The sequence below is a fragment of the Exophiala spinifera genome (genome assembly GCF_000836115.1).
Source record: "Exophiala spinifera strain CBS 89968 unplaced genomic scaffold supercont1.6, whole genome shotgun sequence".
Classification (NCBI taxonomy): Eukaryota; Fungi; Ascomycota; class Eurotiomycetes; order Chaetothyriales; family Herpotrichiellaceae; genus Exophiala; species Exophiala spinifera.
Genome location: NW_015622518.1, coordinates 949,406 through 968,734, shown reverse-complemented (window position 1 = coordinate 968,734; position 19,329 = coordinate 949,406). Strand labels below are relative to the sequence as shown.

The 19,329-nt window shown below is 53.5% G+C and overlaps 8 protein-coding genes across 8 annotated transcripts; 3 read left to right on the top strand and 5 right to left on the bottom strand.

The window, feature by feature from the left end:
- Nucleotides 1-12: 12 nt before the first annotated feature.
- On the bottom strand, nt 13-609 carry PV08_08269 (uncharacterized protein; the record flags this gene model as incomplete). The annotated part of the gene is made up of 1 exon (XM_016382595.1): nt 13-609. One exon carries the CDS (start codon nt 607-609, stop codon nt 13-15), a length of 597 nt encoding a protein of 198 aa, XP_016233298.1.
- Nucleotides 610-2,115: 1,506 nt separating this feature from the next.
- On the top strand, nt 2,116-3,030 carry PV08_08268 (uncharacterized protein; the record flags this gene model as incomplete). Its single annotated transcript, XM_016382594.1, has 2 exons — nt 2,116-2,404; nt 2,456-3,030. The coding sequence occupies 2 exons, from the start codon at nt 2,116-2,118 to the stop codon at nt 3,028-3,030; spliced, it is 864 nt and encodes a 287-aa protein (XP_016233297.1).
- A 1,868-nt stretch (nt 3,031-4,898) lies between these two features.
- PV08_08267 (uncharacterized protein) lies at nt 4,899-5,988 on the bottom strand (the record flags this gene model as incomplete). Its single annotated transcript, XM_016382593.1, has 2 exons — nt 4,899-5,324; nt 5,392-5,988. The coding sequence occupies 2 exons, from the start codon at nt 5,986-5,988 to the stop codon at nt 4,899-4,901; spliced, it is 1,023 nt and encodes a 340-aa protein (XP_016233296.1).
- Nucleotides 5,989-6,162: 174 nt separating this feature from the next.
- PV08_08266 (uncharacterized protein) lies at nt 6,163-7,187 on the bottom strand (the record flags this gene model as incomplete). Its single annotated transcript, XM_016382592.1, has 2 exons — nt 6,163-6,470; nt 6,518-7,187. 2 exons carry the CDS (start codon nt 7,185-7,187, stop codon nt 6,163-6,165), a joined length of 978 nt encoding a protein of 325 aa, XP_016233295.1.
- Nucleotides 7,188-7,466: 279 nt separating this feature from the next.
- Nucleotides 7,467-8,633, top strand: PV08_08265 (uncharacterized protein; the record flags this gene model as incomplete). Its single annotated transcript, XM_016382591.1, has 2 exons — nt 7,467-7,649; nt 7,710-8,633. 2 exons carry the CDS (start codon nt 7,467-7,469, stop codon nt 8,631-8,633), a joined length of 1,107 nt encoding a protein of 368 aa, XP_016233294.1.
- Nucleotides 8,634-9,249: 616 nt separating this feature from the next.
- PV08_08264 (uncharacterized protein) lies at nt 9,250-10,557 on the bottom strand (the record flags this gene model as incomplete). The annotated part of the gene is made up of 1 exon (XM_016382590.1): nt 9,250-10,557. One exon carries the CDS (start codon nt 10,555-10,557, stop codon nt 9,250-9,252), a length of 1,308 nt encoding a protein of 435 aa, XP_016233293.1.
- Nucleotides 10,558-14,168: 3,611 nt separating this feature from the next.
- On the top strand, nt 14,169-16,285 carry PV08_08263 (uncharacterized protein; the record flags this gene model as incomplete). The annotated part of the gene is made up of 2 exons (XM_016382589.1): nt 14,169-14,541; nt 14,595-16,285. The coding sequence occupies 2 exons, from the start codon at nt 14,169-14,171 to the stop codon at nt 16,283-16,285; spliced, it is 2,064 nt and encodes a 687-aa protein (XP_016233292.1).
- Nucleotides 16,286-16,727: 442 nt separating this feature from the next.
- Nucleotides 16,728-17,636, bottom strand: PV08_08262 (uncharacterized protein; the record flags this gene model as incomplete). Its single annotated transcript, XM_016382588.1, has 1 exon — nt 16,728-17,636. The coding sequence occupies one exon, from the start codon at nt 17,634-17,636 to the stop codon at nt 16,728-16,730; it is 909 nt and encodes a 302-aa protein (XP_016233291.1).
- Between the last annotated feature and the right edge of the window lie 1,693 nt (nt 17,637-19,329).

The window sequence follows — 19,329 nt, the reverse complement described above, 5'->3', positions numbered from 1 at the left end:
TGGGCAATCTGGCTATTGCTGTATAAAATCCAGGGTGGATCGAAGCATTTGTCGACAACTGCGCCGGTCCCAAGTACGTCCCAAGGGCGCCAGAAGGCGATACTTTGCCAAGGGGCTCTGTGAGGAACTGTTCGCACACCGGTCTGCTGTAACCCATCTGTGGAGGACTTTTGCACCGAGCAAGATCTCAAATCTATCCTCGTGTGGAATCACGATGAAAGTATGTCGGTAGTAATGAACACCATCTCCGGAGAACTTCAGACTCAGCTTGCCCACGACCTTGATTTTGGCTTCCTCCAAAATCCCTTCCGCCGTCTTGATTCCTTCGGTCCTTGTGGCTTCACTCCGGTCGATGGTGGTCAGGCCCCAAGCTTCTACCCGAACTGCAGTTTTTTCGCTCATCATGCTATACATCGATCCCGTGTCAAGCAGAGCCCGACCGAGGTATTTGGTTTCCCCGTCTAATTTGACCATGACATCACATTTATATGGATCCTCATCATGTTTGAAAACTGAGAAGATTGATTCAGCTGTAGAAGGACTCGCTTTATACTTGCGCCGGGCATCAAAAATTAGCTGCAAATTTTGTTGTTCTTTTTCCACCGGCATTATGCTGTCGATCCAGGAGAATTACCTCTATGAACGACAGCCTTATACAATCGAGGAGTGTTTTGGTCTTCGGGAACGCCTGAGATTGAAAGGTATTGCCTTCCTGATTGTTCCCCCGGACGTCGTTACGTTCTACGGCGTATGCTGGCTGTCGCACCACTCTCGCTGTTGAAGTCTGAGGCTTTTACTCTGAGATTGTACCGGTCCTCGTCTCAACGCGTTCGAAGGGCCTTGAGGCTCGGAATTTTCTGCAGTCTCTTTCCAGGTCAAGGGATCCTTCAACTCATAGGGCCAGAGATGGTGGGAGTGGCCGTGCAATACCGGGGTCGATTGTGGGGGGGGGAGGGCAGATCGAATGTCAATGCAATTCAAAGGACGCGGAACGCTCGACTGGGGGACTGAAGGGGTGAGCAGGCGCGTGGTCCGCTGGATGATGAAGGCCCGGATATGACTTGAAAGGGGTGGAATCGCGTCAGGGCTTGCAAAAAAGGACGCAGCAGATGCTTCAGAAAACTTCAAAGAGTAGCAGAACGCGTGAGATTATGGCCAGGAACAAGTAAAGCTTCCTGTCGTGCTTGGGGTCATTGCAAGACGTTAGGGTTTGCAGCCTGTAAAATCTGTTGTGCGGAGTGGCGCCGAAAGTCGACCGCAGGCCTCCGCAACTTGCCGTGGACAGAAACCCTCGACCCTTCTCTACAACGACACGTTGATAGGGAACCAACAGTCGGTTGAGATCCGCGGTACGGCGCCAATGCATTACAGTAATTCAGACATCATGCTCTCCTTGCTCGAAGTCGACACTCTTGATGCTGGCCGCGGGTTGGTCTACGAAAGCAGGTAATATCGCGCATCATCATTTCCCTGATCGAGAGAGCCCATTCTCGCGATCAGCCTGAACAGAGGACCGATTCAGTCGACCGCACTGTCGCAGAGTGAAAAGAGGTTGGGCAGGGCCTGCGTACCAGAGCCCATGGCCCATGGACACCCCCGTACCGAAATCGGCAGGCTCCGGTGCTCTTGCCAAGATTTTCCGGGAGCGTTTCATAGGAAGGAAAAGGACGACAAGGACGACAAAGACGACTTTCCAAGAGCTGTGGGAAACGCTCGCCCTTTTATCAATCTGAGTCCCCCCGCGCTAAGTAAAGAACCACGCTCACCTGCTCCTCTGGACCGAGCGGCATAAGCAAAGCGTAACCTGGATGTGATTGGGACTTGACGCTCGAGCCCATCACCCCAACGCCGTGTTGTCCTATCTGTGGGCGTATCTCGGAAATTTGCGGCACGGCTCGTTCGCTGGTTCTGCGAGCGGGTGTTCGTGCTAATTACGTGTGGGTCATGGGTCATCCCTGCAGGCATTGGGCATCGGATCCAGCGCAGAAGCCTCACTGCCACCGATACCGAATCCATTCAGGCCGCTGTTGCCACCGAAGGCCTCTGGGCTCAGTGCTGTCTCCGTAGCAAGTGTCATCGACGCCATATCAACACATGATGGACACTACCTTCGAAATGGATGACTATTCTTGTCTATCATCGCTTCAAGCCGGTCAGCCCGAGTTCGCCATCTTTCGGCGTTTCATGCCTCTGCAGGCCCTGCAGCTTAACCTTTTGCAGGCCGAAATAGCGCACCTCAGGCAGGGATTGGGGTTGCAATTGGAGGTGGAGAGAAACCCTGGAAGTGCAGAGAGAGGCATCCCAAATGCTTCTCTTGACCCGGCCCAGATTTCTGGATGCGCCACTCCGAACTCAATGCGGGAGGCTCTTTGGGATCGACTAGATGCCAAACTGGAGAGATATAGTGCGCAGTCCCCATCTGCTGATCTCTAAGCAACTCCTAACTAGACGAAAGGCAACGCACTCCTTCGCTACCGGGCTTTCTCCCAATTGCCCTCCGTTAATCCTTTGCATCACAAGCACCTCCGCTTCTGGAACTTAGACCTTGAAGGCGGCCGCAGCGGTCTCCATGGGGTCCAGGCTACTGTCTGGGATGCAGAGAATGCAGAGGATCTCACCTCGATAACTCTGCCGGCCGAGAACAGAGATCCTCTCACGTCCTTCCTCCACGCTCGATTCCTCCCTTGGTACCATTCCTTGCTTGGGCACAAATACAAGCGGCGCATCTACATCGCTGATGCATACACGGGTGTAAGACAGCAGATCCCATTCTACTCCTACTCGGACAAGCTAGTGCTCTTCACCGTGACCATCTGCAGCACGGTCTTATCATCGATGATCCCTGCGCTCTGCTCGCTTGCATTATACTTCATTCGGCGTGAAGGCGCCAGAATGGGTGCGATCGTGGGCTTTACCTTCCTATTCAGCATGGTTATCGTGTTGGTCACACCGGCGAAGAGGATAGAGACCTTCGTGGCCACTGCAGCCTTCGCTGCCGTCCTCATTGTCTTCGTCGGGAATGGGACTTGACATGGGATGTGCAGTGTCAGGCATTCCCAAAGTCGACACTCTGTGGACGGCCCCGAGCACTGGCCCGTAGACCAAAAAGAAGCGCTTTGGTATACCTGGCCTGATCCCTTAAGAAAGCGGAATCCGTGGAACAGTAGTTTGGGAGCTACAGAGCCCTCGCGTGGTGACTGATCCACGAGAATCATCAGGGGAAATAGCCCATGACATTAAGGAATGAACACTCCGTGTGTGGACATGGGAATCTTTCCGATTGTAGGAAGTGATGAGAGCATCGCTGGTAGTAAATGTTTTGTACCTTCGTAGCGTAAATTCAATCGACTCAACCTCCGAGCTCACGACCATAGAGCTAAACAGTCGCTGCACCGTAAAGCCGGTACGCACAGCATCCCTCGCCATTGCGCCAGCTTCACGACTTCGCAAAGCTCCGTTTGTACCCCGTAGCCTGACCGCGTGGAGAGCGCGAAACACTTTCGACTATGGCTCACAAGATCCCTTCTTCTGGCGGCCCTGGTTTCGGTAAGCTAACTTCATCTCCTTGGCCCGCAAACCGACTGTCCCCCAATTGATACGCACCACGCACATGTACGCTTGCTGATGGCGCAATCTTGCGGACCAGGCCTAACTAATGCCACGAAAGCAGAAATACTAAATACTTCGAGATTGACAGAACATCCCGGCCCCGACGGCTTCTTCATCTTCGCCATCACAGCCCCAGAGCGGCGGAATACCTGCTCCACGAAAAGTTGGCAGTTGTCGAAAAATTGCATCTCAGAAATATATTCCGTCGAGCTGAACACGACATCGTACACATCAATCAGCGACGTGGAAGAGAGAGAAACAGATGTATTCATTCACCCAGACAGGACAACAACTGTGATTGATTTTTTTTTTTTTGCAAAGCGGCAGCGAATTCTCTCGGGTGGATTTGATTTGTTGGCCGTGGAGCACGTTTCAGCCTCTCACAAAAGAAGGAAATCCAGCTGAGATTCGAGAGCGCCCCCCCCGGGGGGGGGGGGGTGGGGGGGCGGAAAGCTCGTCATCTGTGTCCGGCCAGAGTCTCCGGGAGAGTCTCGTCACGAGACGCTGTGATTGTGGCTAGAATAGCCAGATCCTCAGCGCCTCGGTGAACACAAGGACCCGGAATAAGGAGGGCGTGTCACTCGACATACATAGTCGAGTGTACACTTCCCCAAGGCGGTGAGAGGGTACAAGTTCTACAAGAGGAGATCCCCTTCCCGAAACAGGCGGGGACGACTTCCTCGCTCTTCAAGCGATGAGAGTCGTCGTTACCTAGGACTGTTCGATAGACCGACCACATTGCATCAACTACCCCCTTCGCAGGGCCAATCACAGGTGAAGGTCCTGACAGGTCTGGTCGTCTTCAAAAAGTCGGACTTCGGGTTCTTCGGGCCGGTCTGGGCTGAGGACTTCGACGTCGGCGTCGTGGTGGGACACATCGTCCCCGCCGAGATCTCCTCAATCGAGTGGGGGTCATCACTAACTAGATCGACGGGGCGGTCTTTTCCTGAATCTTGCGTCTTTGTCGTTCCAGCTCCATTTCGTCGAGTGGTGTCGATCGAAGAGACAAGACGGTGGCGAGTGAGATTGGCCTCACCGCGATGGTGTTCCATCCTGTCCTACATGGAATAGAACTGTCAGTGGTATCCGGCACTTACAACAATAAGAGACGACTGTTGAGAGTGCCGACGATGTTTTTGAATCTCAGCTGAAATGACGCCTCTGGTAGAGGAAACAGGTCGCTGCTGCTACGTCATTTCATCGGTCCGCGTCTTCAGCGAAATGATTCTACCCTCTCACATTGATAAATGAAACGTCTATACCAACTCCGTGGATTGTCACGAGTACTCTTACGCAGTCAACAGAATCTTCTCCCAATCCTGCTTGTCGATCCATTCCTTCACCGGCTCCAGCTGCACCGGCACTCCCAGATCGTCCGGCTTCACCACGCTCTTGTCAACCTTCCCTCCGTCGAGGCCAAACTCGATGCAGAAGCCCATCATCTCCTCCCGAGCTCGCTGCAGTTCAGCGTCGCCCAAGTCTAAATTGGGTACGCTGTCCACGAACTCAATCCTCTTCCCCAAGCTCTGAGCCACGAGGTTTGAGAGGTCTTGCAGGCTCAGCCATTCATTGGCGCCGACGAGCTTCTTGCCCGGTGCGGCACGGATCAGGGCTGCCACCAGTGTGCCCGTGTCTTGGACGACAGAGTACCAAGGGAAGATCGATGTAGTCAGTGGTTCCCGGCCTGACCCGATGAGACAGTCTCTTGCCTTGTCCTAGAAATGGATGTCAGGATGAAGATTTACAAAGTATTGTTCACAAGAGTTTCCCACGGCAACATACCAATCGAGGGCAAAATACACCTCCGTGACCGCCCGTAAGGTTTTCCAGAAAGAAGCCGGCATAGAGCACGCTTGTCTTCTCCCACAGCATCGGGTACGTCGTTCTTCCGTACTCCTCGGCGGCTCCTTTTCCGTCGTAAAAGTACACATGCTGGTACTTGCCCCCGCTCAACTTGTTCGCGTTGGGGAGGCCCGAGTAGATGAATCTTTCCAGCGTGCTGACCTTGGCCGCGGCGTCGATGATGTTTCGATTCTGTTGCGCTTCGTAGTCCCGGATGTAAAAGCCTGGCGCTGCACCAGATGCCGCTGCCTTCTCACGCATTGACACGCTCGTCATGGGCTGCATGAAATCCGTCACACTGAAAATCACCGTGGCTCCAACGAAGGCCGCCTCAAGGGATCGGGGGTCATCGAAGTCTCCTGCCACTACCTCGACTCCCTGCGAAGCGAGTAACCGTGCTTTGTCTGAGGACGGATTTCGAGTGACGGCCCGGATGGCGTATGGCGGTGGTGACTGGGAAAGGAAATGGACCACCACGGAGCCTCCTTGGTTGCCTGTGGCTCCAAGCACGACGAGGAGAGGCTTCCCAGAGGACATGATGTTGTTTTTCGTGGAGACTGGAGGGTAGCAGTGAAGAATGAAAGTATGTCGAGTTCCATAACTGGGTCGGAGTGCTGGTTTATGTAGGCAATGGCATAGCAGTGGCATTGAATGAAAGACGCATCCTAGACTAGCGTCCACGAAGCAGTCCGTCGTAGAACCATATCCGGTTTAGTTCCCACCAAGACCGTTGTGGGCAAATGCAAGCAATGTTAAAAATGGGTCCCCGCCAAAATCGGGTGTCTGACCGTGGCAGGCTTCAGCAAATTCGTGGTATGATTTCAACTGTTCACCGACTTCTTCGCCACATCTTGCATGGGCCGAAGCAATCCACGCTTGTGGCGATTCTGCCATCCACAACCCCGGCCGGTGGTCGAATGGCAGGGACTCCATGAAGAGCCAGTTGGGACAATAGCCATACTTGTAGCCGGTCACTGACAAGTTGAGCGTATAGGCCATGAACACAGTTCGTCGCACACCTGTCCATTAATTAGCATGAGCACAGAGAATGGAAACTATGACTTACTCTCGCCCAACAACCAATCCTGCCACGGGGATTGGCATTTTGGCATTCCAGCATCGAAGCAGGCGAACAAGTGTTGCGTCCATTCAGACAAGATGTTGAGGCATAGTTCTGCCTCTTCCTGTTCCGCCGGAGCCGACGAAAAACTCGATGCCGCCAGATGGACTAGGAGAGCTTGGACCGCTGTAAGAGCCTCTTGCGGTGACACTAGTTTGATATCGACTTGCATAAGGCATTTGAAGCTCTCACTGTTCACTCCCCTGGCCCCTCGCTCCATAAGCGCAGTGACGTGATTGTTGATGTCAGGCACCTGTAATCCAGGATGAACAAACGATGCAGGTCTCCTGGCGCTGACAAGCTCCGGCACCGTGTCAAACCCTAGCCTTGTAATCTCTGTTACGTTCTGGCTGCCTGGATAGCAGATCGCCGGATCGATGCCCGCGGTTCCGGATTTGAGGCGCTTGATGATACACCGCCCCAGAGCATGATAATTTGAGAGCTTGAAGCCAAATGCTCGGACCTTGTCGAACTCGGTAGCTGGTGCGTTGAGCGGTTCAAGGTCATAGACGCAGTCTAGGTTCTTTTGCGAGCAACGGCTGCATTTTGGTTTCTGTACCACACATTTTCGCTTGGAGCTAGTACAATTGACGCAAGCCTTGCGCAGAGTAGGCATATTGACGCTGCGCTGGGCCGATAGTCGTCAAGATTTGATTGCCATGGGAGGTAGTTGGAAGTTGGTGGTGTGCGTTGACGTCGAAGTCAGGGCTTTCGATCTGATCGCTGGAAGCATTCGCTAGTCATGCCAAGGGGCTGATTCCAATCGTCTAAGCCTTGATTAGTTTAGCTCCCACAGGGTCTTTCAGGTGGGTCGCAGGCTTAGTAACATTCCATCCAGCAGCTCGGCTCCGTTCATCGACCTCTGTCTATACCTCGTTCAAAGGATAGTTTCGCCATGTCGCTGAGCCCTTCTGACTTTACATTCGCCGAAGACCGCCTCAAGGCAGTGTGGCGAGATGGGAATCGAACAGGCTCAGGAGACCTCGACCTGTCTGTGCTTATCATTCAAGTCAAATACTGGGGGTCTCCTCACCCAAAAATCATCAGGCAAATGTGTCTGGATCTATACGATGATACAGTTCTCTTGAAGCACATCTTCAACTGCTCGACTTGAACTACAGTGCCAGTTAAAGGATAGGAAATCTCGGACGTGCTGCCGAAGAGCAGGTGCATAGTCCAGTTTTCTATCGGTCGAAAAAAGCCGTACGGTGAGAAGGCAGGTCATTTTGAAGGGGCCAAGGTCATCCACAGGGCGATTCAGATACTGAGACAGCTTCCCGCCACCTCGCCCACGATTTTGGGGGCCCTTCCGTCCTCTAGAAGAGTCGAACCAGGATATCTCTTGCCAACGTCGCCGGAGGACGAGAACGTGGGATCTCCGCCACAGGCGATCTGGGACAAGTTTGCTGCCGTGAATTTCGTCGACACCATCGTTCTCCGTGTCGTTCTCTGCATTGCGCAGTCCGAGCTCTCCCGTCAACATGGCCCAGGACCACTCGAACCTCTGCTGAACTCGACTGCTCACTTGCTAGGCACAAGCATCGACATAGCCACCGAGAGCAGTGGAAGTGGTCAAAGATGGACAGTCGTGTGTGCTTTCCTGTGGACGTCCTGGCAAAGACTTGCGGCCCTTCGGTTTCGCGACATAGTAGCTCCACAGCTTAGAGGGTTTGACCACGCGATGAACCACTTCAACTCTGTTCATTCGCAGACCCTCCTTCCTGAACCTTTCGACTATCGCGGACAGATCGGACGCGAAGATCTTGCATCCGTCCCTTATCTCTGTGCATGGGCCCATCGAACCTTGGTCGAAGATCAAGCGTCTATGCTAGGTGACACGCGGCTGATTATACAACGATATCAAGGGGTGCTTCGGGACCAAAGCTGCCATCTGCAACGACGACTCCACTCAATGCAGCGGTCTCAGCTCCCTTTCATGTGGCCGATTCGAGCACAGTACTGTCACAAATCAATCAATGTACACCCGAACATGGGGAGGCGCTTGCAGCAGACTCTTCTGGAGCAGGGAGTTTTCCCAGAAATCAAAAGCAAGAGAAATTAATTTATTGGTGTTGGCATGTTTATCAAGATTAGAGATGTTGCATCTATCTCTGCAAATCAAAAGTTTTCACTATAAAGCTCCCTCTTTGAAACTTCTGAAAAAACCTGGCCAAACTGATTATAATCCCCCTTCAGTACAACACAAGAAGTGTGGTTTTTGGGGGATTTGTTTCTTCCTCTTTGCTTTGGTGGCTAGGGGGGACTCCGTATTCGAGACAAGGCACTTCAACGACTTTTCGTCGTGTACTTCGTCATTTCCCCCCGTTCCTATATCGATTTGCATAATAAAGTACATGAAAAGTTCATCAAGGTGGCGGCGGGTATCATGTATCGGTAGTGGTGTCGGCGGTTGTAGAAAATTGGATCAGGGCAAAGTTTTGGTGATCTTCCCAATCCTGATTATGATACCAACAAAAATTCTCCACCGGTCGAAAAAAATAGTCGTGTTTCTTCACATCAAAAAAATATCATTGAGCACTTCCTTGTTTCGTGTGCTCCAAACCGACAAAACGCCTGCGCTGAGCCCGGAACAAGAAAACTGGCAAAAAAAGAAACCTCCCATGTCGTGGCGTCATTATCGTTTTTGCAGGACGTCGGAGATTTGATTAGTAGCAGCATTACAAGCCTTGAGAAGTTTGATAGTAAGGATCGAAACTTTCTGCGGCCTGCGCGAGAGTGTCTAGGTCTGAAAACCCTCGTATCAGAGTGGGAGGCACAAGACCGTTGGGTACCATTCCATTGCCGATACCTTTGGATAGCAGTGGCGGTTGAAGGAGTGGAGCTCCAAGAAGGGGATCATCGGCCAGTGGAGGATAGAGAGAGTTGGGTGAAACACTCTCTGGAATGGTTTGAATCGGCATGAGCATTTGACGAGGCTCGAGGTAGAGAGACGTGTCCTCGTGGGACAAGACAGGCGTCTCGACAGCGGTAGGTGCCAGAGATGTTCCCTCGGACAAAGGCGAATGGATCTGGCTGGACCGACGACTGGCCTCCGAGTTCATGCTATCATGCTTCTTGATCTGCTTGGCTTTCACTGCGTCCCTCGTCATGGCAGCTTTGCTTCGACGGCTGGAATCGTCGCTGGTGGTCCCGGACTGAGACCCCTTGTGGGTCCGTTCATGTTGCTTCATGTTGTCCTTGCGCGTGAAGGCCTTGTTGCAGATTGGGCAATGCACCCCCTTCTCTCCGGTGTGCTTCTTTCCATGGCGCGCAGCGTGACCCGAGGTGGTAAAGGTAGACTGGCAGTGGTGTGACTGAGCGTAAGGGCAGGGGTATTTGTTCTTCTTGGGCGGGGCCGAACCGGTCGTGGTGGGCGAGGTCGCAGATGGGGTGGATGATGGAGGTGCAGAAGTGGCGGGCGGTGCAAGGCCGTTTGGTATTGGCGCGGGAACCGCAAGAGGCTGCAGCTGCAGGCTAGGGTGGACAGGACCCGGGACGAGGGGATACTGAGGAGGCATAATTGGCGGGATAGCAAGTGATTTGCCGGAATACTGAGGATCGGCCATGTTCGGGTTGATCATCAGTTGTTGTTCCATAAACGGAGTGATGGTCGACGGAGACGGGACGTATCCCGTCATGTCTTGGCGCAACAGCGGATCATAGGGAAGCAGTGTGTTGTCTACATAGTTGTACGCCGGGGTGATGGGCGAGGGAGAAGAGTCCATGCTCGATCCCGACTCTGACGAGGATTGGCGTACGAGAGGAGGGGTCGAGGCAGTGGAAGACGAGAAGGACGAGGTGCGGCGGTAGCCGGCGTGGCGCACAAGGTGAGGCCGTTCAAGGCGTGGTCGTGGAGAGAGCAATGGAGAGGTCTTTTCGGAGGAGGGAGGAGATGGTTCGTGATGACGAATGACAAACGAAGGACAGTCGTTGTCGTTTAGGATCGAGAAGATACGTGCTCCTCCAGGTTGCGTCTGATGTTCCATTGTTGGACGCAACTTTCCTGCGCCCAGCGGACAGGCCGCTGGTCCCAGAATGAGAGGATGGATGCGACTGCAGGAGGGACGGTCAGGGACGCTGGGACTTATGATTTGACGCAATACATACGCCTGAGGGGCCCAGGAGATATCTGCTGCTCAAGGTTCACTAGGACTGTGAAGGGGGCGTTGTATGGTGCGAATGATGGGCCAGGCGCCTTCCGCTCTCCGGGCCAGAGGAGAGTTGATTCCAAGGAGCTTGATGCGAAGCGATTGAACAAGAATGCAATGCAGGTCTTAGTGCAGGACGAGTCGTGGAAGTAGATTCCGAAGCAGTGAGGTGATGACTGATCAGCAGTCGAGAAGAGTGTACGAGGATCGAGGGATTGAAGGAGTCTCCGTTGGAGTCTCTATAGAGAGAGAGGGTGGAAGTGAACAGTGGTCGAGGTAAGGGTGGCAGATGAGGTGGTTGGAAGAGAGAAAAAGGGTCTGGAGGGAACGGCGGAGTGAGACAATGCCATGTTTTGAGGGAAAAATGCGGTGCGTGTCGAGGATGGGATGAGATCGGGGGATCGAGAAGATGGAAATGTTCAGAATGGCATCCGACAGGGGACTTGGGAATGGAGAAGGTTCGTTAGCCCTGGAGCCACCTGGAGGTTCTCGAGAATCAAGGCGACGGTCCCCTGGGTCCCCTGGGTCTTGGTAGGCCGGTCCCCAGCATGTCTCGTGGGAAACGCGGGAACGACGATGGACGGGTGGTTTGCAGGGGAGCTGAATGGTCAGAGCCAGGGCAAGGAAGCATTAGGGCTGTCAGGGAAGATTACCAAGGCCGTCTTCATCGCCGATGCGCTGAGATCGAGATAATTCAGTAGCTTTCAAGAAGAAAAGCCGAAAGGGGACTCCTCATCACCAGCCACACTTGCAGACCCTGCAGTAGTAGTGACCATGTCATGGCAGCTTCTCGCACCGAGTATCTACTTGATAGCTTCAGCTGGGGTATTGAGAACCACTATGTATCTCTGCGTCCATTGATCAGGATAGCACAAATACTGAGCAGTGAAAGAACACTCAGTGTAGGAGTACAGCCGGATGTTCGGGTACTCAAAAGACTGTTACAGTACTCCTTAGCTCTTCTCGTACCTAGATCTCTCGATCGCTCCAGGGTAAAAAAACATGAGTGAGCCCAGGGCGGGTAGCGATCAACATCAGCATTGGGAAAACAGGTACTTCAGACAAGGTTGGATCGACCGATACACGACGAGATCACGATCCAGAAGCAAAGAAGGGTCGTTTTGATGGGCACTGACGGCTGACTGATGGGAAACAGCCATGCGGGCCATGCTTTGTTGCCAGACCCTCCGAGGGCGCTAGGAAACGCATGGGCTCTGAGGTACCTCGTTTAGGGTCGACTTGGAGTACTAACTAGTGACAGCTGAGTTCCTGGTGGAGGGTCTGTGCCTGCGAGAACTTGGGCAGAAACAAGAGGCACCTTGGTGATGCTTGGTATGTACCTCGCGTACAGTAGTAATTTCTCGTGTCCGGCAGGTACCTACTAAGCACCTCGCAAGTACCTACTGTGGTTAGATATTGTATAGCACGAGGTGCCTACTGTACCTTGGTTGTACTAGTAACTCGTAATGTACTTTGTAGCGACACAAGCCACCCAGAAGCCTCCAACGTCACAGGGTTCATGACATCAGGGTTTGATGGGCAACGCGCCGATGCAGCCCAATTCTCGATCCCCGCCTGAAGTCGAGCTTTTTTCCAGAGCTTGGCCAGCGCCCGCAAGTTGCCGCCACCCGCCTCCAAGTACTCGTACTCGTAACCATCCTGTCCGCATCCGGCTATTACAGTACAATATCGTTGTTGTTATTGTTATTACGCTCTCGTCCATCCCCAACTCGCGTGCCGAAATCGTGCCCTGATCTGAACCTTGTCCAGCCCACACTGACAATACCTCAAACTCCCGTCCCAACGTGCCGTGTCCAAGACTGCTAGCTTGTCCGGGACAAACATCCTGCCCTATGCCTGGCCTCGTGGTCCCCCATAAGGTTAGATGGACTGTTACCATGTTCCGCCTTGGTCAATACATTGACACTAGGTACTTCTGATCTTGCTCGGTTCCGGGTCAAAGATCCAAGGTCCCTCGAACCTTTTCGCCGGCAGTGCCCACGTCCTCACAATATTCTAGGGGTCTAGACCAAGCTTCGACCACCTTGCCAGCTTCTCAGCAGCAGATAGTGGCCAGACTCGCCTGAGGGACAAATATTTCACCACGGTGAGACATCCATGGGACTGTTTCTACCGTAAGCCTTCTTTCCGGTAATTTCTTTCCACGTGTGGCACTTGACGATCCACTGCCATCAGGGTCCATGTACTCGTACAAATACGGCAGACCAGCACCGGTGAGCTGTTTTCGAGGGTCCCGGCACTTTTCACCGAAATTCACACAATGCGAGCTCAAGAGGGGTACAATACGAGTATGATGCAGGGCTTCTTCGTACGGCCCTTCTGACAAGTGACATGTCGTACGGACCGTGAACCTGTCCCCGCCCGCCAACTTGACTGCTACGAGTACAAGCACAGTAAGTATAGTGTCTGTACAGGAAGCTTCACTGGCTCCCAACAGCCACAAGAGGAGGTTATCTCAGCCTAGTTAGTGTTGGTCTTTTGAGGCTACAAGCTCCAGGCAATCGTACTTAAGTACTCTTGATTCCATTCCAATTCCCTGGAGAGGGCCCACGAGGCTGACCGGTCAAAGTACGAGTACTCATCCGAAGCTGTCTGTGCCTTGTTGCCTTATTGCCTTGCTGTCTCCCACGAAGAAAGTACTCGTGTCACGGATTTCTTTGAGACTGGCCACCACCACCGCCATTACCACCGCCATACTTTGATGTTTGCAGTACAATACATCAAAGATGAACCTGTGCTCTCATTCTTGGTCTCTCTCGACGTGGCAGTGAACAGGCGGTCAAAGATGAACTCCCTCTCCCTCCCTGCACTGGTTCTCGGACTCATCTGCATCGCATAGCCACAGCCTGCTGTTTGCTTCCTTCATCAGCCACCGCCGCATCCTCAGCGTGGGATCTTTTGTCTTGCACTTTGGTCACTCAGTAGTGTCTCACAATCTCACTTGGTCAATCAGCAGGTACCTTTTAACTGGTCTGCTGCCCGACGACTGGGTCACCTACTGGGTACAGTAGTTCCCAGGCAAATTCCCCTCCTTGCAGAAGCGCCCGATCATTACGTAGTCGCCCAGTGGGCGAAACCACTGCCCAACTGGCACTCCTTCTCACCACTTGGACCAGCCACCACGAACGCCAGTGGCACATCATTTTGGCCTCATTCTTCCCTGCGCCCACTTTCGCTGCCTGACCGTCAATTTTGCCAAGCGTGTTCACGACTTCATCGCCTCCTCTACGCTCCATACTATCGTCTTCATTAACACTCCCTCCCGCAGTTGACCACTTCATCTAACCACTGCTTGAATTGGTCTGACCGCGGTTGAAGCATCGCAACGACCCGTCCCTCTGCCGTGGCTCCGGTTTTCCGCTGGGCCACTGCCAACTCATCCGTTCGCTTGGACCACCCCTCCCCAACCCCCGCAGCCGATATCGACCATGTCATACTACGGCGACGACAACAGACCGAGGAGAGCAAAGAGCACCCGAGAGCGATCAAGAAGGGACGATTATGATGGCGGCACCATCTACGACGAGAACGTGAGAGATACCCGCATCGTCAGACGCCGAGATGACAGTGTCTCCTCCGTCGAAGAGATCTCGCGAGGAGACGTGGAGCCGGGCAGTGCTTATTATCGTGAAACCACGGTGCGCAAGAGCGGCCATCGTCCAGTTCGCACCAGGTCAGACGACGACCGCTGGTACGACGATCGCTACGATGATTCGACCTATGTTTCGCGCCGCAGACGCGATGATGAATATACCGTCGCCGGTGGTCGTAGTCGCAGAGGCAAAGACCATGATGACAGACGTGAGTTTTCTGATACCTCGTCCCTCTAAAACGACTCTGACATGTCGTCCTAGATCGTTCTCACCGCCGTGACGACTCTTACGACTCCTACTCTTCGCGCAGCCGCACTCCTGAGAAGAAGAAAGAGCGCAGAAAGTCTACAACCGAAGAGGTACTAGGCTCTCTCGGCCTTGGTGGTCTTGCAGGAGCAGTCCTCGGCAAGAGTCGTGACCGATCACGAGATAGGGATAGCGATCGCAGTCGCCACCGTAGTCGAAGCAGAGCAGGTGGCCGCCGACGTTCGTCATCCGAAACGTCCAGACATCGAAGTAAGAGTCGCGGCAAAGCAAGCAAGAACGAGCAGTATTCTCAGGCCATCAAAGCAGCCGTCTTAGCCGGGGCCAGCGAGGCCTTCCGTTCTCGCAAAGAACCAGGCGGCTGGGGTGGCAACAAGGGCAAACGAGTCTTGACTGCTGCCCTCGCGGCTGGAGGTGTCGACGGCTTGATCTCCAACAAAGACGATCCTCATCACCACAACAAGCGTGACATTGTGGGATCCGCCATCGCCGGTCTAGCCACCAACCGCATCATCAACGGTGCCCGCTCCAAGTCTCGTGGCAGGGGTGGCAGCCCTGACTCGCGTGGTCGGAGCCGATCTCGAGGTGGGATCGGAGATCTAGCTGCTGGGGGCGTCGTGGCGGCCACCGCGAAGAAGGTGTATGATTCCGTACGATCTCGCTCTCGCGGTCGGGCTCGCTCTCGAGACTCGTCTTACGACAGCCGCTATGACAGCCCTCCGCGTCAGAAGAGGAGCCGCAGCGTGTCTCGGGTTGCTGCCAAAGGACTCGCAGCACTCGGCCTGAAGGATGCCGCCGACAAGGTAGATCCTGAACGACGCTCTTCCTCGCGACACTATGATGACTACTATGATGATGGACGATCGAGTCGAAATGGAGGATATTATAATGATTCCAGAGATGTAGGTACCACTCAACCCCAACAAAATCATCCGCGTGACCGTCTCCGTTCCATGAGCCTGCCCCGAGGGCATCCTCCTGGTTATGAGCTGGATTACGGACCGCGTCATACTGGTGATCCAGACACAGACACCGATTCTGACCTCGGCTCCAGTTCCGAAGATGAGAAAAGGCTGAAGAAGGGCAAAAAGAAGATGTTGCTCACCGGAGGCCTGGCCACCGTAGCAACCATCCATGCCGCCCACAACGTCTACCAGAGTATGGAGAAGAGAGAAGCGCGGCGAAAGGCACTGAGAGAAGGTGACATCAGTAGAGAGGAGGCGAGGCGCGAGAAGAACAAGGCAAGGCTTCAAGACGCTGCCAGTATTGGTATTGCAGCGCTGGGCCTCAAGGGCGCCTATAGTGAGTGGAAGGAGACGCAAGAGTTCAATCGTCAGAGGAGGGAGGAGGAGGAAAAGATCGAACGGCACGCCAGGAAACGGGAGGCAAGGAGACGGAAGATGAGTATGCTTGCGACAAACGATTATGTCAACAGCAATTATACTGGGAGCATGCCGAATCTCAACACGTACAGTCAGGAGGTGTACCATCCGAACGGAGCACATGCTCCTTTCGCGTCGACATCTGAAGTTCACTATACAGACGACAACCCGTACGGAGCCATGTCGCAAACAGCAGTACAGTATGCGGCTCCTCCCCCTGCTCCACCGGGACCTACCCCTTCAACAGGCTTCCCTCCTCCGCCAATAGGTGTACCTCCTCCAGGTGGACACTATCCACCATATTGACGAAGGGGCATGACTTTTACGACCTTTGAAAGCTTCTGTTTCTGGTGTTTCGATATCAGAACTTCTGTTAGCTTAACGAAGACCTGCCACGACCTTTTTTCATCACATACAACATGAAAGCAAGAAAGCGAGAGTTGTTGAGACATGATTGCATACTAGCATTTCCGGGGGAGATTGCCTAGAGATCTTTTTTGTTTTTGTTTTTTGTTAGGGTTCTAAATTCCAGGTTTGCACTTTTCCAGCCATGATTATTATTCATTTCTGGCTACGATGTCACGATTATCTAGATAGCTTTCTCGAGTTCGACTTGTTCAGATGGATGCGTGGTGGGTATTGTGGCTATGGCTATGGCTTCGGTATGGCCGAAGCCAAAGAAATGATGATGACTATTTTACGACCCCCCAAGATGATTAAGAACAATACCATAGATACTATCAAGTAGCTACCGCCGTGAGAATCGGAAGTATCCTGAACTTCTATCTCGGTATCGATTCGTCGACCTACCACTGCTACCGCCGCCGCCGCCGTTTCCAAAACCAGATCCAGATCCAGATCCAGGCCAAGACGGGTCCACGTAGACGCGTCTCCTGTCACTGTGCTCGTAGATGCCACTGTTTCGAAGATACGCGGACGACGTCGGACCCGCGGCGAAACCGGTATCGAACGTGCGCGCGGGTCGGAATCCGTTACAGTCGGGCCGATCGTACCATACGTTTGGGTCCGAGTTTGGGTCCGGGGCTGCACGGCGGGCAGAATACGTCCCCGTATAGCCATATCTATATCCGTACCTGGAAGCGTCCTCTCTGGGTTCAGGAGCGTGGTAGGAGGGAATGCCAAGGTCCAAAAACTCGGGCTCAGCCACGTCTGGTCGCCTCCGCGGTCGTCGTCCAGACAGTGGTGGTGGATCGTCTACCGGATCGCGTCCACGCGTCATAAAGTCCTCGAAGTCGTCGGGTGTGTACGCATACGGACGTGGAAGGTACACGCGTCGTGGCCCACTGGCCCGGAAGGGCGAGGGCGAAGGAGACCGTCGGCGGCTTGTGTATCTGTCGTACCCTGCTTCTGGTTCTGGTGCGGTGGTTCTGCCACCGTCGGTGCGCCGCCGCGGCACAACCGGAGGCGGCGGACTGCGAGATACGGGGTATTCTTCGTAGGCTGGTGGCGGAGAGGGCGCGGGCGGTGGAATGTCGTCGTAGTCGTCGTCAGGTGCTTCTGGTGATCGGCGACGACGGTCAGACCGCCCGCGACGTTCAGGAGGAGGAGGAGAGACGGTTCGGCACCGCCGTCTATTTCTTGTACGACCTGAGCGACCTGTGCGGCGGTTATGGGAGAACCGGTTTCCCATGTTCATGTCAAAGGACCCTGGTACGCTGGCACACTGAAAGTGGTACCAGCACTGGCACCGGCACTGGTACTCGTACGTGAAGAGGTTGTACTGTGGATTGGTGAGTGGGCAACATCCGTGGTGAGCCTTGCGAGGTATCTCGAGCTGATGAGGAAGCGATCATATAGGGCAAAAAAAAGAAAGACAAGGCCGGAAAATGCATTATGAACAAGACAACAGATCCAGAAAGAAGACAAACGCGAGGCTTCTTCGATTCCCTGAGTGACTTGCCTTTTGTCGTGGGGGGTGACTGGAATCCTTGTTGCATTAAGCGTCAAGCCACAAAGTGATGGGCGTCGAAGTGTGAAGGCATAAGGGAGAGTCGTGGATGTACTTCACAATGGATGGTGACAGTCACCAGGTGATATGAAAGCACCTACAAACAAACAAAAGGCCGCTGATCGTCGGATGTGATGCTCTTGGACTCGGTGGTGAAAGAGAATCGATTCGCGACGCGGAGGATGTCGAGGCGTTATGCAGCCACCTCGGTGCCTGTGCATGACTTCTGGATATTGATGGCGATGTGGACTTCCGAGCGGTGACAGTGGAGGCTAACAAGTGCTCTATTGACATTGTTCCGTTACTGTGATACAGTAGGGTCGAGCGCTGATAGGCAACATATCTCAAACACGATCTCGGTTATCTTGGCGGTGTTGACGGTGCTGTTCTCGCTTTGCCAGATATATTCTTATGGTGCCTCAGTCTGTCTGCTATGGTTTCAATTCCCTTCTGATTCTCGACGAACATGGGTGAGTATGATCTGACGCCACCGCATAGAACGAGATAACCCATGTTGACATGGTGATGCCGTTGACAGGGGGAGACACTGAACTTGATCTCCGTCGATGTGAAGGCCTGTTCTATTTAGCGTCGCAAGTAGAACTTGATGGAAAAGTTTCGAAGCAAAGCAAGGCAAAAAGACACGGGCCGAGAACATTGCAAACGAAACTGGTGGCCAAATTTGAGGCTTGACCGTAGCACTCGATATAGTACGGTCCGGAGCCACTTACAGGACCTTGGATATCAGACCCTCAAAGTCAAACGGGATACCGGTTTGCTCAAACGGTAGCCCACGGGAGCAGACTTGTCCGCGAGGCGTTGTTCGTGCGACAGTCTCGTGTGGGAAATGCCACAGATGAAAGCGGTAGTCGAGGAAGAATTCACGCAACAAACAAGCTGACATGCAATCACAGTGCCCGAACGAAGAGCTGTCTTCTTACGTCTCTGCACTTCCATGCTGTTGTGAGAGCCTCACACCTCGTGTTACCTGTTGTGATTTGAACGTAGACGCCGATCTCTGGTTGCACCAATGTCGCTGCATTCGGGATGCATGGATTGTGCCTGACGTTGGCTTGCTGTGAATGGAAAATTCGTCACCACAGCATGTCAGGACACAGGATCATCAGTGCCGGCAAGATAACTGAAGTGCTGGATGACCGACTTCACAGTATCATGGTCGGTTGTAGTGTTGTTGTCACCAAAAGGGGCCTAGGCGAAATGAGTCCTGCCGCTTTAACCCCAGGAGACCAGTTGGGGCATAGCGCGTTGTTCACCGCCTTCAAGGTACATGCTGTAGTCTCGCGCCGGCAGATCCTTGGCGTTTTCAGTTTGTTGATTGACCTGCCTGCACCCAAATCTCTCCCCCTGCCTGCCCACAACG